Source organism: Lepus europaeus, chromosome 23 (assembly GCF_033115175.1).
Source record: "Lepus europaeus isolate LE1 chromosome 23, mLepTim1.pri, whole genome shotgun sequence".
NCBI classification, from domain to species: domain Eukaryota; kingdom Metazoa; phylum Chordata; class Mammalia; order Lagomorpha; family Leporidae; genus Lepus; species Lepus europaeus.
The window spans coordinates 8,993,963-9,008,321 of NC_084849.1; the positions used below are offsets into that span (position 1 = coordinate 8,993,963).

Sequence of the window (14,359 nt, forward strand, 5' to 3'; positions counted from 1 at the left end):
GGCCATTTAGGGAGTGAACCAACGGAAGGAAGACCTTTCTGTCTGTCTCTCACTGTCTAACTCTGCCTGTCAAAAATAAATTTTTTTTAATTCTCAAATATTAAAATTTTGTTGGAGTTACAGCACTTAATAACAAAACTGAGATTAACTATACCATTTAGAAGGTTGTGACTTTCTACGAATCCCAACAGAAATGAACAAGGCAGAAATGCCAACTTCAAATGCTTCTAAAACCCATCTTAGGGTAAATTTGCTATGTTTCACTTAACTCTGAAGAATATAAACTTCCCATCTTAATAAATAACATGAAATAAGCAGGAAGTTTCAATAACAAGTCTGTATGATACACTGAAACCCCCTATTATATTAAAACAAAATGAAAGACAAATCCAAATTGAACATAGTGATTGCAAAATATAATGCAATTTTGAACAATTAAAATTATGAAAATATACAAAATTGATGGGCAACACAACTAAGCATTTGTACATTTTCCATTATGTGGAAAACACTAAAAATTTCTCTACTTTTTATCCACATCAAATAAATGATTTACCCAAATGTTTGCTTTGGAGAATCTTATGATCTCAGTAGTATAAAAAGCAATAATTTTGCAGTTTGTAAACAGTAGTCGAGTTTTTTTCTCCTTTGCTTTTTTTTTAAATATCAATTTATCACACAAACAAAACAAAAAACTATACAAACCAAAAACAGCAGCAGCAGCAGCAGCAGCAATGGTTTAGGAATTCTCTTCAAATACCAATGACATATGATTGCTGGGAATGGGTGCTTTTTACTCTTTTAAGAATATATATATATATTATACACACACACCTATATATATGTATATGTATATACATATATATATATATAAAAGCTGTACACAATTTATGGTGCCTGACAGCTTGCAAAAATCAATAAAAGGTATTGGCCATTTCTGCATAATTTCACTCTTTTTACAGTTATCTCAAAATGTGAGAGCTGGATCTGATTTAAATGTTTGCTACGTTAGGTAGGAAAATTAGCAAGTAACAAAGAAAGCATAACCTCAACATAACATTATTTGTCATTAATCCAGTAGAGGTCCCAGATACCCTTAGAAGGAGACTGGTTAGGTAGCCCACTAGAGTCACGCACTGACCCTGAGGACCAGGGCCAGCCAGCTGTGCATTCATATGCCAGATTGATCACGGTCAGTCGATAGCCTTGTTTCAAAGAGCCTATCTATTTCTATGTACAGTACTTTTTTAGATATTCAGAGCATCATGTTAAGAGCACATGCCATACACACATACTAACCCCCCTCATACACACACATACAAAGTTCCAACTAAAACAGGCCACAGTTTTATGAAATAATAATATTTTGTCATTAAATAAGATTCAGAATCAAATGTTCAATTCATCTTGTCAAGACAGTTCTTTGGAATACAGTATGTTACAGCTGTGCTACCAATTTATACCAAAAGTAATTTCTCAAATTACTTAATGGACTAGGATTTCCACTAAGTCTTAGCTCAAACAGGTAATAGAGTAATTTTTTAAAATTTCCTTGGACATTTCAACAGTTATTAATCACCATATCAAAATGTGATTCTAAGTCAAAATGAGGGATCAAAATGCAATTGCTTTGCATACACAGATATTCTCAGCTCTCTTTGGGTTGCTTTGAAAAGAAAAGGTATCACATTTCACTGGAGCAGTGCACTGGACAGGACCTGTAAGGTCAAGATCAATCCTTTGTCGGATGCTTGAATTTCCTCATCAAATTCATTTCTTCGCTCTTACACAATTACTAACTTTAACTGTATTTAGGTAACAAAGCCCAGAAACAGAAACAGGAACTCAAACACCAAAAAAAGTTACCAAAGAAATAGTATAAATTGTAAAAAATTTTAAAGAGCAATTTTTATGTCTTCTATCAGACCACCGCAATTTGAAGGTATGTATGGTCCTGGGACCTGCAGGTGAACACAGTAAACACATCCTGGTATAATTCTCAAGTCTGAAGGAAGTCGACTGAACAAGAAGTCCACTGGATAACATTTCTTTTGCCAGCCTAAAACTTAAAACCCAAACTGAATCTCTAACATTCATTCCTTTCTTCTCAAATCCCCCACTTAAAACCACTAAAGGAATCTTAATTTTCAAGCATATATAGACATATACATACATATGTGTGTGTGTATGTATGTATGTATGTATGTATGAGTCACAAAACCAATGAAGTAGTATCAAACCTGCTTGCATAAATTATGTACCCCTCTCTTCTCCAAAACAGTGATTCCCATCTTTCCAAACAGATGGAAGATAGCAAGCTGGTCCTTAGCAGACTAAGCGGTCTGCACCACATCCCTGTGAAACACCTGTCCATGAAGAGAGCCTTCCTTGCCTCCTATCTGAGACCTACCCCTCACAGTGGCTAGTATGGGGGTGCCCCGGCTAGAAGAGCCATTAAGCCAACCAAAAGCTGAGTGGTGCCCTCCAGTGGCAGCTGGCTACCCCAAACCTTAGAGGAGGCCTTCTGTATACCTCCCTCAGGTTCTGCACAGGAAGCTCCTACATGAACTTGCTGCTGGGGAAACAGGGCCTCCTCTCGGTCATGTCACCCTCTACCCTTGTTTTCTGCTTCCTAAGGCTCAGGGACCAGACCAAAACTCCCACTGCTATAACAGGAGGGCCATTTAGCTACTCTGAGGTCAATGCTTTATGTTTAATTTCTATTGCTTCTTTTATAGACCACCCCCCCCCCCGCCAAGGTGTTTCTGGTGATAGAAGGGAAGGGGGGTTCTCTTGTTGCTGCCATATGCATATGAACATGTATAAAAGTGGTAAGACCCAGATGAGGGTCCTGCTTCTGGTTTATATACAATAATTTAGTTGTATACATTTAATACCTAAAAAAATTAATTAATGATCAAAGTCCTTCATGCATTTTATGAGGAAGTTCTGGATTAAAATGATGGTCAACCAGATGTTGCTTTGCCTGGGAAGATGGTGTCACTTTCTGTTGTAGAGTCATCAGTGCCATGGTTTGTGTTTCCTTAGATTCTTAGTTTCTTGGTGGTCTCCAGTCTTTTCTTAAGCAGCTCCCCCATTTCCAGGAGTGAGTGCAAGTAACTGCTCTGCACCTTTCCTTGCACAGTCTTTGAAAATTTTCTCTCTTCCTATGAAAGAAAAGAGACAACAGGAAGTGGACCTGCTCAAACCATTCACCAAGATTACAGTTCCTGAGATAAAAGTTAAAATGCTCATTACCTCTGGATTCATTGCAAGCTCATCAGCACAGTGACTTATTTTCAATTTCATAAAATACAAAATATAAAGAAGGCCAAAGCTCCCAGATGCATATTCTTCTGTGTGAATTCTCACTGGGACCCTTTTGCTTTGGCATACAATATTAAGTTACATAAAGTAGAAAACTGGTTTTTTGGTGTTTTTTTTTTTTTGACAGGCAGAGTGGATAGTGAGAGAGACAGAAAGAGAGACAGAGAGAAAGGTCTTCCTTTGCCATTGGTTCACCCTCCAATGGCCGCTGCGGCCGGCTCATTGCACGAAGCCAGGAGCCAGATGCTTCTCCTGGTGCAGGGCCCAAGCACTTGGGCCATCCTCCACTGCCTTCCGGGGCCACAGCAGAGAGCTGGCCTGGAAGAGGGGCAACCGGGATAGAATCCGGCGCCCCGACCGGGACTAGAACCTGGTATGCCGGCGCCGCAAGGCGGAGGATTAGCCTGTTAATAACGCCACGGCGCCGGCCAAGGTATTTATTTTTTAAAGACCAATTAATATATTTAAAAGGCAGAGTTACAGAGAAAGAGAGCTATCTTCCATTCATTGGTTCACTCCCCAGTTTGCAGCAGCCAGGGCTGAGCCAGGCCAAAGGAACTCCATCCAGGTCTCCCATGTGGGTGCAGGGCCCAAGCACTTGGGCCATCTTCACTGCTTTCCCAGGCACATTAGCAGGGAGCTGGATAGGAAGTGGTGCAGCTGGGATTTGAGCCAGCGCCCACATGGGATGCCCGCATCTCAGGCAGCGGCTTTACTCACTACCCAATATTTCTTAGTAGTTTTTCCCCTCAAAGCTGTATTCATTTGAAAGGCAGAGTGACAGAGAGTTAGACAGACATCTTTATCTGCCGGTCCACTCCCCAAATTGCTGCAACAGCTGGGGCTGGGCCAGGCAAGAGCCAGGACCTCCATCCTAAACTCCCACATGGGTGACAGGAGTCCAGATACTTGAGCCATCGTTTGCTGCCTTCCCAGGTGTATTAGCAGGAAGCTGGATTGGAAGTGGAGCAGCCAGACTCAAACCCACACTCTGATAAGGGACGCAAGTGGTGGGGTTAATTCACTATGCCAATACTGGCCCCCTGATTACTAATTTTTAATCAGGAAAAAAGTAGAAAATTATTACTAAGTAGTTTGGGCATCAAATCCCTACAATTTTGTTATAAGCTATACAAAGTTGAAAATTTAAATTTCTGATTATTTGTTTTCATCATAAAACAAAAGGTAGAAAACTTGTTACTAATTTGGCCATCATTACAACCACTTTTTAAAGGCAGCAACTTCACAATTCCATCTTTTCCAGTTACAAGTACAACACTGACAACTATCCCTCCAAACTGACCAAGCCCATGGATTCAGGGACCAAACAATGAGATGCTCAGTGTTCCTAAGCCTCCTCAAATGCAGGAGTTAAACAGTTGCTGACACATATTTGCTGTGGTAACAACCACAGAAAACAAAGGGGATGGAATGTTCACACACAGAAAGAAGCTGGCTGATGACTGGTTTGGTTTATACGAAACTGGCAATACCGGAAAGCCCTGAACTACAGAGGAGGCCAGATGAACCTTCTGACCCCGTAACACCACTTCACACCTCATGTATCCAATAGAAACAAACCTGCACAGGAAGGTACGCACAAATACATTTCTTTCAGTACTGTATATAATAACAAAGAGACAAACTGGAATGGCCAGTGGCTATGGTGCCTCCATATCTGAAATGCTATAAAGCTGTGTTTATATATGCACTAGCTCAAACAGATCTCCTGAATGTAATGTGGAGCGAAAAAAAGCCATGCAGCATGGAGTATATCATTTATTTAATAAGTACAAAATAATAACAGTAATACTATGTATTTTCTCTATGATTATAAATATACAAAAAAGGTCTGGACACACAACCAGTTCTAGGAAGAAAGGAAATCAAGGAGCTGGCGCTGTGGCGTCGTGGGCTAAAGTCTGCCTGCACTGCTGGTGTCCCAAATGGATGCTGGTTTGAGTCCTGGCTGCACCTCTTCCAATCTAGCTCTCTACTATGGTCTGGGATAGTAGACCCACCCCCACCAAAGGAGCACCCACCACTTAAGTAGATCCTGTATTTGGTAGGTAGTGCCTAGTATACTGTTTATATCATGACTAACAAACATAGGCCAACAGAAGAACGATTATTGTTTGTTTAATCTTCACAATAATCCCATTATTGTCATGTCTATTTACAATAAAGAAATGGAGAACCAGAGCTTAAGTAACTTTCCCAAGGTCAAAAGACAGGTCAAATTAGGACTTGAAAAATCTAGAGAGCACTTCAAAGTTAAGGATAGTTCATAGAGTACTAAAAAGGGGGATTTCTTAGTCCTTAGTTCAGGAAGCAAATGGATCTTTCAACAGGAACATTTGGTCAGTAGTACAATACCAGGGCTACTGCACCTGTCCCCGCCTACCTAATGTTCCTTCCCACACACATGCCTGGAGCCACTGCTGCCCCCCGGATTCACTGTCCTGCCTCTGTGATTTGCTCTGTGCCTCTCGCTGCTTGGGATTCTTTTATCCCATTTCTGTTTGCCTAATAAAAATTTAGTAATCCTCAAACATCCCCAATCCAATGCGACTTTTAGACTCACTTATTTCAGTGTGAACACACCTCCTTTCTTTAATTAGTCTGTTGTAACGTTAAAGCTCTGAGCTCCTTTCCACACTATCGGAAGAACCTTGTTCAAAACTAAGATGTTGGGCGGGCACTGTAGCGCAGTGAATTAATCTAATCCCCTGGCCTGAAGCGCCAGCATCCCAAATGGGTGCCAGTTCTAGTCCCGGCTGCTCCTCTTCCGATCCAGCTCTCTGCTATGGCCTGCGAAAGCAGAAGATGGTCCAAGTCCTTGGGCCCCTGCACCCAAATGGGAGACGTGGAGGAAGCTCCTGGCTCCTGGCTTCTGATGGGCACAGCTCCAGCCATTACGGCCAACTAGGGAGTGAACCATCAGATGGAAGACCTCTCTCTCTCTCTGCCTCTCCTCCCTCTGTGTAACTCTTGACTTTCAAATAAATAAATACTTCTTTAAAAATATATATAAAAGAGAAGCTTATAATCTTTTTTTTTTCTTTTCTTTTTTTTTTTTTTTTTGGACAGGCAGAGTGGACAGTGAGAGAGAGAGAGACAGAGAGAAAGGTCTTCCTTTGCCGTTGGTTCACCCTCCAATGGCCGCCGCGGTAGCGCGCTGCGGCCGGCGCACCGCGCTGTTCCGATGGCAGGAGCCAGGTGCTTCTCCTGGTCTCCCATGCAGGTGCAGAGCCCAAACACTTGGGCCATCCTCCACTGCACTCCCTGGCCACAGCAGAGAGCTGGCCTGGAAGAGGGGCAACCGGGACAGGATCGGTGCCCCGACCGGGACTAGAACCCGGTGTGCCGGCGCCGCAAGGCGGAGGATTAGCCTGTTGAGCCACGGCGCCGGCGAGAAGCTTATAATCTTGTAAGCAAGATCCATCTGTTCCCTTCCCAAGGAAGGTCTGGATGAGGTGTGGGTTAGGATAATGGTTCTCCTCACATTATAGGAAGAATCCCCTCATCAGCAGATCAAGGTTCAAAATACTGGAGGGAAGAATTTTTTTTTTTTAATCAAGAGTTTCATCTCTGGGGCAACGGGCTAGAAACAGATGGCTCTGCCACTAAGCTCTGGCCGCTACCAAAATCCTAAACCTGCTCCAGACCAGCCACTTAACACTCACTAGAAAGAATCTAAATTTTAAAGACAAAGCCTTTAACAAGGATTTCACATACAAATGGCAGAATTTTAAGATAAAGGGCTAAAGCAGTAACAAGAGACATAATGCCTGGGACTTTGGACTCACACTTGGCTCCATTCTTGGCTGTTTGCTCTAGTCTATTATTACTGACATCATCCTTTCTGTTGTCTGGGTTCTTCTTCTTTTTCAGGTGTGATTGCTAGGACTACAAAGAAGCCAGCCAACCAGGCAGAGGTAAACTCTTAACTCAAGATCGTCCCTGGATCTCTAAAGTATGTCTGGTTCCCTCTGGTACTGCAAACAGCAATCCATCAATGCAGGCACTAATGTTCATACTCCCTGGGTTGGGTGTTGTGCAGTCGATTAAACTACACTTGGGACACCTGCAGTCTGTAGCAGAGTACCAGTTCCATTCCCAACTGTTTCACTTCCAATCCAGCTTCTGGTTAATGCATGGGGTTCCTGCCACTCATTGGAGACTCAGATGCAGTTCTTGACTCTTAGTTCTGCCGGGGGCAGCCCCTAGCTCTTGCACCCATTTGGAGAGTGAACCAGCAGATGGAAGATCTCTCTCTCAGGCTCTCCTGTTACTGTGTTTCATTTCAAATAAATGAATCTTAAAAAAAGAAATCCCAAAAATGTATAGAAAGGAGGTGCTCTTTCTCTCTTTCTCTGCATGTGTGTGTACCAACAATTGTATAACAAAAACTACTGCTACGTACCCTCTAGTCACAAGTCTTATCAGGAGAGAAAAATGAATTGAAAAGGAATTTTTTCTTGTAATAAAGATAAGAACATTTGGGTACATAATATGTCATAATAACATTGCTAATCACCTATAATCTCTTACCAGTGAGAGAGACATGTCTTCTAAAATAAGTTCTTCAAGTTTAAGTGCAATTAGATGTGACTCAAGCCCTTTAATATGATCAACAACATTGGAAATTAAAGTCTGAAGCCCGGTAACATAGTCCTGGAAACTGGTAAAGACAGGTGGCTGGGAAAAAGATTTAAAAAGAAACAAAGGATTACCAAACATATTTCCCATGTTTATATCACATAAGCTATACTAATTTCATGCTACAGTGTTAGTTAACGCAATTAACAGGAGTAGATACAGTTTTGAATATTAAGACATGCAAACCAAGGTAAATTTAATTTCAACCAAATAACTGTTAACTCAACAATGATGATTTACACATTTAAAAAAAATCAGGTTTGGGATAGGCGTTTAGCAAAGGAGTTAGGTCGATGCGTAGGAAGCCCACATCTTGTATCAGAATACCTAGGTTCAAGCCTCAGTTTTGCTCTCCAGTCTAGCTTCTTTCTAATATGCACTCAGGGACATAGTGGGTGATTACAAGAATTTGGTCCCCATCATCCATGTATAAAACCTAGATTGATTTTTGGGCTTCTGGCCAGCTTGGCCAAGCCTTGTCTATCTGTTGGGGTTGTAGGCATTTGGAGAATAAATTAGTGAATGGAAGATGCCTTTCAAAAAAAAAAAAAAGAAATTTTGGGGCTAGAACTGTGGTGCAGTGGGTTAAACCATATCAGAGCACCTAGTCTCAGCTACTCTGCCTCAATCCAGCTCCCTGCTAATGTGCTTGGGAAGGCAGTGGTAAATGGCCCAAATGCTTGGGCCCCTGCCACCTTTATGGGAGACCCAGATGGAGTTCCAAACTCCTGACTTCAGGTTGGATGCCCCAGACACTGGGGCCATTTAGGGAGTAAACCAGCAAATGAAGGATCTGCCTCTCCCTCTCTGCTGAAAACTCTGCATTTCAAAAATATAAAATCTTTTTTTCACACACATATACACACAAAAAAGGAAATAAAGGCTGCCTTTTTCATTCAACAAGTATTTTTTGAAGCTTCAATATCAATAAAATTTGAGACTACAAACTGTAAAAAGAATATCAGTGTTTTCCTACAAATCAAGGATGCAGCTAGACAACACTGTTGGGGGAAATGAAGAAATGTATATATGAGGCCAGCGCTGTGGCGTAGCTGGTAGGCTGCTGCCTATAACGAGGCATCCCATATGGGTACGGGTTCAAGTGCTAGCTGTTCCACTTCCAACCTAGCTCCCTGCTAATGTGTCTGGAAAAGCAATGGAAGCTGTCCCAAGTACTTGGCCCCCTGCACCCACATGAGAGACCCGGAAGAAGCTCCTGGCTCCTGGCTTTGGACTGGCCTAGCTCTGGCTATGGCAGCCATTTGGGAAATGAAGCAGTGGACGGAAGATCTCTCTGTCTCTCCCTCTCTCTCTGTAACTCTGCCTTTCAAATAAATAATAAGAAGTCATAAAAAAAATAAAAAATGTATATAGGTAGTTAATTATTTCAGATCTAAACTTTCCAAGGATATCATAAATTCACCTTTTAGAATTTATCTATATTTTAATAGTAGCACTACTAAAATAATATTCATCAACAGAAATCATGATATGTAACATAATGATATATATGCCATTAAAAGTAACAAGAAATGACTATATTTAATGACAAGAAAATTAGGCCACAGGCCGGCACCGCGGCTCACTAGGCTAATCCTCCGCCTTGCGGCGCCCGCACACCGAGTTCTAGTCCCGGTTGGGGTGCCAGATTCTGTCCCGGTTGCCCCTCTTCCAGGCCAGCTCTCTGCTGTGGCCCGGGAGTGCAGTGGAGGATGGCCCAAGTCCTTGGGCCCTGCACCCCATGGGAGACCAGGAGAAGCACCTGGCTCCTGCCTTCGGATCAGCGCGGTGCGCCGGCCGCACCGCCCCAGCCGTGGCAGCCATTGGAGGGTGAACCAACGGCAAAAGAAAGACCTTTCTCTCTGTCTCTCTCACTGTTCACTCTGCCTGTCAAAAACAAACAAAAAAAAACAAACAAAAAAACTGACAGTACAAAATGTTCTCAACAGTGTACAGCAACTAAATAAAAAAAAAAAAAAAGAAAAGAAAAAGAAAATTAGGCCACAATACACTACACTAGGGGCTAATGCTATGGTGAAGTAGGTTAAATATCTGCCTGCGATGCTGGCCCATACAGGGGCTGGTTTGTGTCCTGGCTGTCCTACTTCCAATCCAGCTCCATGCTAATAGCCTGGAAAAAGCAGTGGAAGATAGGCCCAAGTGCTTGGGCCCCTGCTACCCACTTGGGAGACCAGGAGGAAACTCCTGGGCTGCTGGTTCCTGGCTCCTGCCTAGCCTAGCCTGGCTGTTGTGGCCACTGGGTGTGAACCAGCGGACAGAAGGTATCTCTCTCTCCCTCTCTTTCTGCAACTCTTTCAAATAAATTAATACATTTTTTTAAAAAAACAAAAACCTAAGTAAAAATTAAAAAAATAAGCAGGGAAGAATCTTATATACAGAGTGATATTCATATGTTTACCAATGAAATGGTATTTCAAAACCAAGATCCAGCCGGCGCCGCAACTCACTGGGCTAATCCTCCGCCTCGCGGCGCCCGCACACCGGGTTCTAGTCCCGGTCGGGGTGCCAGATTCTGTCCCAGTTGCCCCTCTTCCAGGCCAGCTCTCTGCTGTGGCCCGGGAGTGCAGTGGAGGATGGCCCAAGTCCTTGGGCCCTGCACCCCATGGGAGACCAGGAGAAGCACCTGGCTCCTGCCTTCAGATCAGCATGGTGCGCCAGCCGCAGCGCGCCAGCCGCGGCGGCCATTGGAGGGTGAACCAATGGCAAAAGGAAGACCTTTCTCTCTGTCTCTCTCACTGTCCACTCTGCCTGTCAAAAAAAAACAAAAAACAAAAACAAAACAAACAAACAAAAAAAAACAAGATCCAGGCATTAGTGTGCTCACTGATATTTGGGTTTCATTGCTTCCTAGAACGAGTTCCTGGCTCATTGTTGTGATCTGGCCCAGCTCCAGTTGTTTTCACGTACTTAAGGAATGAACCAGCAGATGGGAACTGTTTGTCTCTCAAGTTAAAACAATGAATTAAAATAAGTGTAGGAAAAAAATTAAGTCAATAAATATGAGAAAGAAACTCTAAAATGAAACAGAAACATAAATTAACCTTATATTACGTGAATAATTAATTCCAGTACTTTCACAGAGTACCTTGAATTTATATAGTCACTGGAACATATTCTAAGGACAAAAAGGAACTGCATAAATTTGAACTTTACTTAGTTGCTTTGTTATTGGAACTAGCAGTGGAACTATCCCATTTATTGCAAATTAATAAACATATTAATGCTGTTGTGAGCCAGGGTTCTCACTACGGGAAAATGAAGTTACAAATAAGAAATGAAGGACAGAGAGCATGGAAAGAATACTGGAGCTGGATTGAAAGGAAGACAGGAGCTGACACTGTAGCACAGCAGGTTTGCCGCCACCAGTAACACCCACATCCCATATGAGTGCTGGCTGAGTTCTAGCTGCTCCATTTCCAATATAGCTCCCTGCTAATGTGCTGGGAAAGCACATGCAACCCACAAGGGAGACCCAGATGAAGCTCCTGGCTCCTGTCTTCAGCCTGGCCCAGCACTGGCCATTGCAGCCATATGGGGAGTTCACTCTCTCTGTGTCTCTCCCTCTCTCTGTAACTCTGCCTTTCAAATAAATAAATAAATCTTCCCCCCCCCCCCAAAAAAAGAAACAACCTAAGGCATGAATAAATAAGAATTCAGCACTTCGGTTGATGGTGGCCCCCCGCTGAGGGCCGAAGTCAGGAGAGGTGACCGTGGGGTGTCCTGGGGTCCGCAGGGCGGGTGGGGGGCTGATGCAGAGCTAGGGAAGGGAGGTGCCCAGGCGACCCGCAGTGGGTGTGGGGCTTGCATGGGGGGGGGGGGGGGGGACCACCTGTCCCCAGGGTCCCGCGCAGTATTTATTGCTAAGTTATTGTCCAGGAGGGGCGGCCCTGGGCCTGGCCGCCGGTATTTATTGCTGTACATAGTGTATGTTTGTGATATATAAGGTTTTCTTTATTTTGTATATGATCAATAAACACCTTTTAAAAAGAAAAAAAAAAGAAGAATTCAGCACTTCTCCACATTGGGGTTGGGGGGTGGATGGCAGGGGCAGAGACAGAGACAGGTAAAAGGAGGGAGAGGGAGAGGGAGAGGGAGAAAATACACTGCCTGTATCTCTCCACTGACATAAGCCAAAAGCAATGAAACCCAGATAGCTGGGAGCACATTAATGCCTCAATCTTGATTTTGAAAAATCATTTCTTACAAAGGAACTACAGATCTTAAATAAAATGTCTGACTTCAGTTCAGTGGGAAAATACAAATTATTTGGAGCATTTTTGCTGTTCCATAAACCAGTCTAAAGGGGCTACATAAATGTAAAATAATGTGAACATCCAAAAGAAAATGATAATGGATTATCATAAAGTTAAAAATAAGTGAGTCCAGAGTGATATACAAATATATAGATAGTATATATGAGAAGATACCTCAAAATATTCACAGAAAAATGGAATTAAAAGGTATGTTTATTTTGGTGCAAAACAAGTTGAAATCCATGAAATTTTTTTTTTTTGACAGGCAGAGTGGATAGTGAGAGAGAGAGAGAGACAGAGAGAAAGGTTTTCCTTTTTGCTGTTGGTTCACCCTCCAATGGCCGCTGCAGTCGGCGCCATCTCGCTGATCCGAATCCAGGAGCCAGGTGCTTCTCCTGGTCTCCCATGCGGGTGCAGGGCCCAAGCACTTGGGCCATCCTCCACTGCACTCCCGGGCCATAGCAGAGAGCTGGCCTGGAAGAGGGGCAACCGGGATAGAATCCGGCGCCCCAACCGGGACTAGAACCCGGTGTGCCGGCGCCGCAAGGCGGAGGATTAGCCTGTTAAGCCACGGCACCGGCCAAATTTTTTTCATAATACACATTTTCCATGAATTTTTTAAAGACTCCTCATATAAATGTAGACATTCAAATATACATGTAAATGAGGGTAGGACAGCTCTGTTTTACAGGATACCAGCTAATACAGGTATACTTCAACAAGTCTGTGGATAATAGAAATAAAAAATAAAAATGTCCCATTAATTCCATCTCCCACTGATAATCTAAGCTTCTTTTGGTACACTTTTTAAATGAAGGGTCTTCAAAAAGTGCATGAAAAATGTGTATTATCAGCCGGCGCCGTGGCTTAACAGGCTAATCCTCTCTCTCTCTCACTATCCACTCTGCCTGTTTAAAAAAAAAAAAAAATGTGTATTACAAAAAAACTGTGCTATATTTCAGTGCTTTTAACGTGTACATATATCATTCTGTTGTATTAATATACCATTATTTCTATTGAAAAATATTCTGGTTAGTTCTAATTTCCTGAATTATAAGTAGTGCTGCTATTAAAATATGGACAAATTTCACAAAGATGCATCGTATTTAAATCCCACTTTCCACAAGCTTTTTGAAATAGCCCTGGGAGGGGGTGGGTGGGAGATTGAAGAATTAAAAAACTATCATTTTAGACATATCAATGTTATAAATGATTCAGACAAATTCAATTAACAATGGATGCACCATTGGCAGGGATAGGATACTCATGCAAGTGTCATCCCACAGTTATGAATTAGAGAGGGGGAAAGGCACCTTTACAATGATGTAATTCAGCAGATATTTCTTTAATCATGTAATACAATCAGAAATCACCAATAAATGGATATAACATAAGTGCCTCCTGGTTTTATTTACTAAAAAGGATAGTGTCTATGTTTTAACTTTAATCTAAGGAAAAAATAAGCCACAAAATCAGACTGTGGGACAGTTAGAGACTCTGCAATAGTAGGGACAAATGAAAGGATATGAAAACATTCTGAATTCAAGAAATGTAAAAACAAAAAAAAAGAACATGACAACTAAAAACCAAGTCAGGGGGCCGGCGCAGTGGTGTGGTGGGTTAAACGCCCTGGCCTGGAGTGCTGGCATCCCATATGGGCACAGTTTCTAGTCCCAGCTGCTCCTCTTCCAATCCAGCTCTCTGCTGTGGCCTGGGAAAGCAGTAGAGGATGGCCCAAGTCCTTGGGCCCCTGCGCCCACATGGGAGACCAGGAAGAAGCACCTGGCTCCTGGCTTCGCATCAGCACAGCTCTGGCCGTTGTGGCCCTCTGGGGAGTGAACCAGCTGATGGAAGACCTCCCTCTCTCTCTCTGCCTCTCCTCTCTCTGTGTAACTCTGCCTTTCAAATAAATACATCTTTAAAAAAAAAAGAAAAAAAAACAAGTCAGACCCACAATAAGATTCTAGATTCTGAAAAAAAAGTTACAAGAGATAAATTCGATATCAGTAGAGAAATTTGAATATATACTTTTATAAAATTAAAAGTTGGGGAATGAAAAATATCTAACAGAAAAAGCAGCATGGACCAGGTTGTTA

At 42.5% G+C, this 14,359-nt stretch overlaps 1 protein-coding gene across 1 annotated transcript in view; it reads right to left on the reverse strand.

Moving 5' to 3' along the window:
- Positions 1-470: 470 nt before the first annotated feature.
- Positions 471-14,359, reverse strand: part of NAA25 (N-alpha-acetyltransferase 25, NatB auxiliary subunit) — an 83,001-nt gene continuing 69,112 nt past the window's right edge. Inside the window, exons 23-24 of the mRNA XM_062182027.1 lie at positions 7,882-8,028; positions 471-3,167 (exon numbers count right to left, since the gene is read on the reverse strand). Coding sequence (XP_062038011.1) covers positions 3,045-3,167; positions 7,882-8,028 — 270 coding nt within the window. The 3' untranslated portion in view covers positions 471-3,044. The remainder of the gene's footprint in view (positions 3,168-7,881; positions 8,029-14,359) is intronic.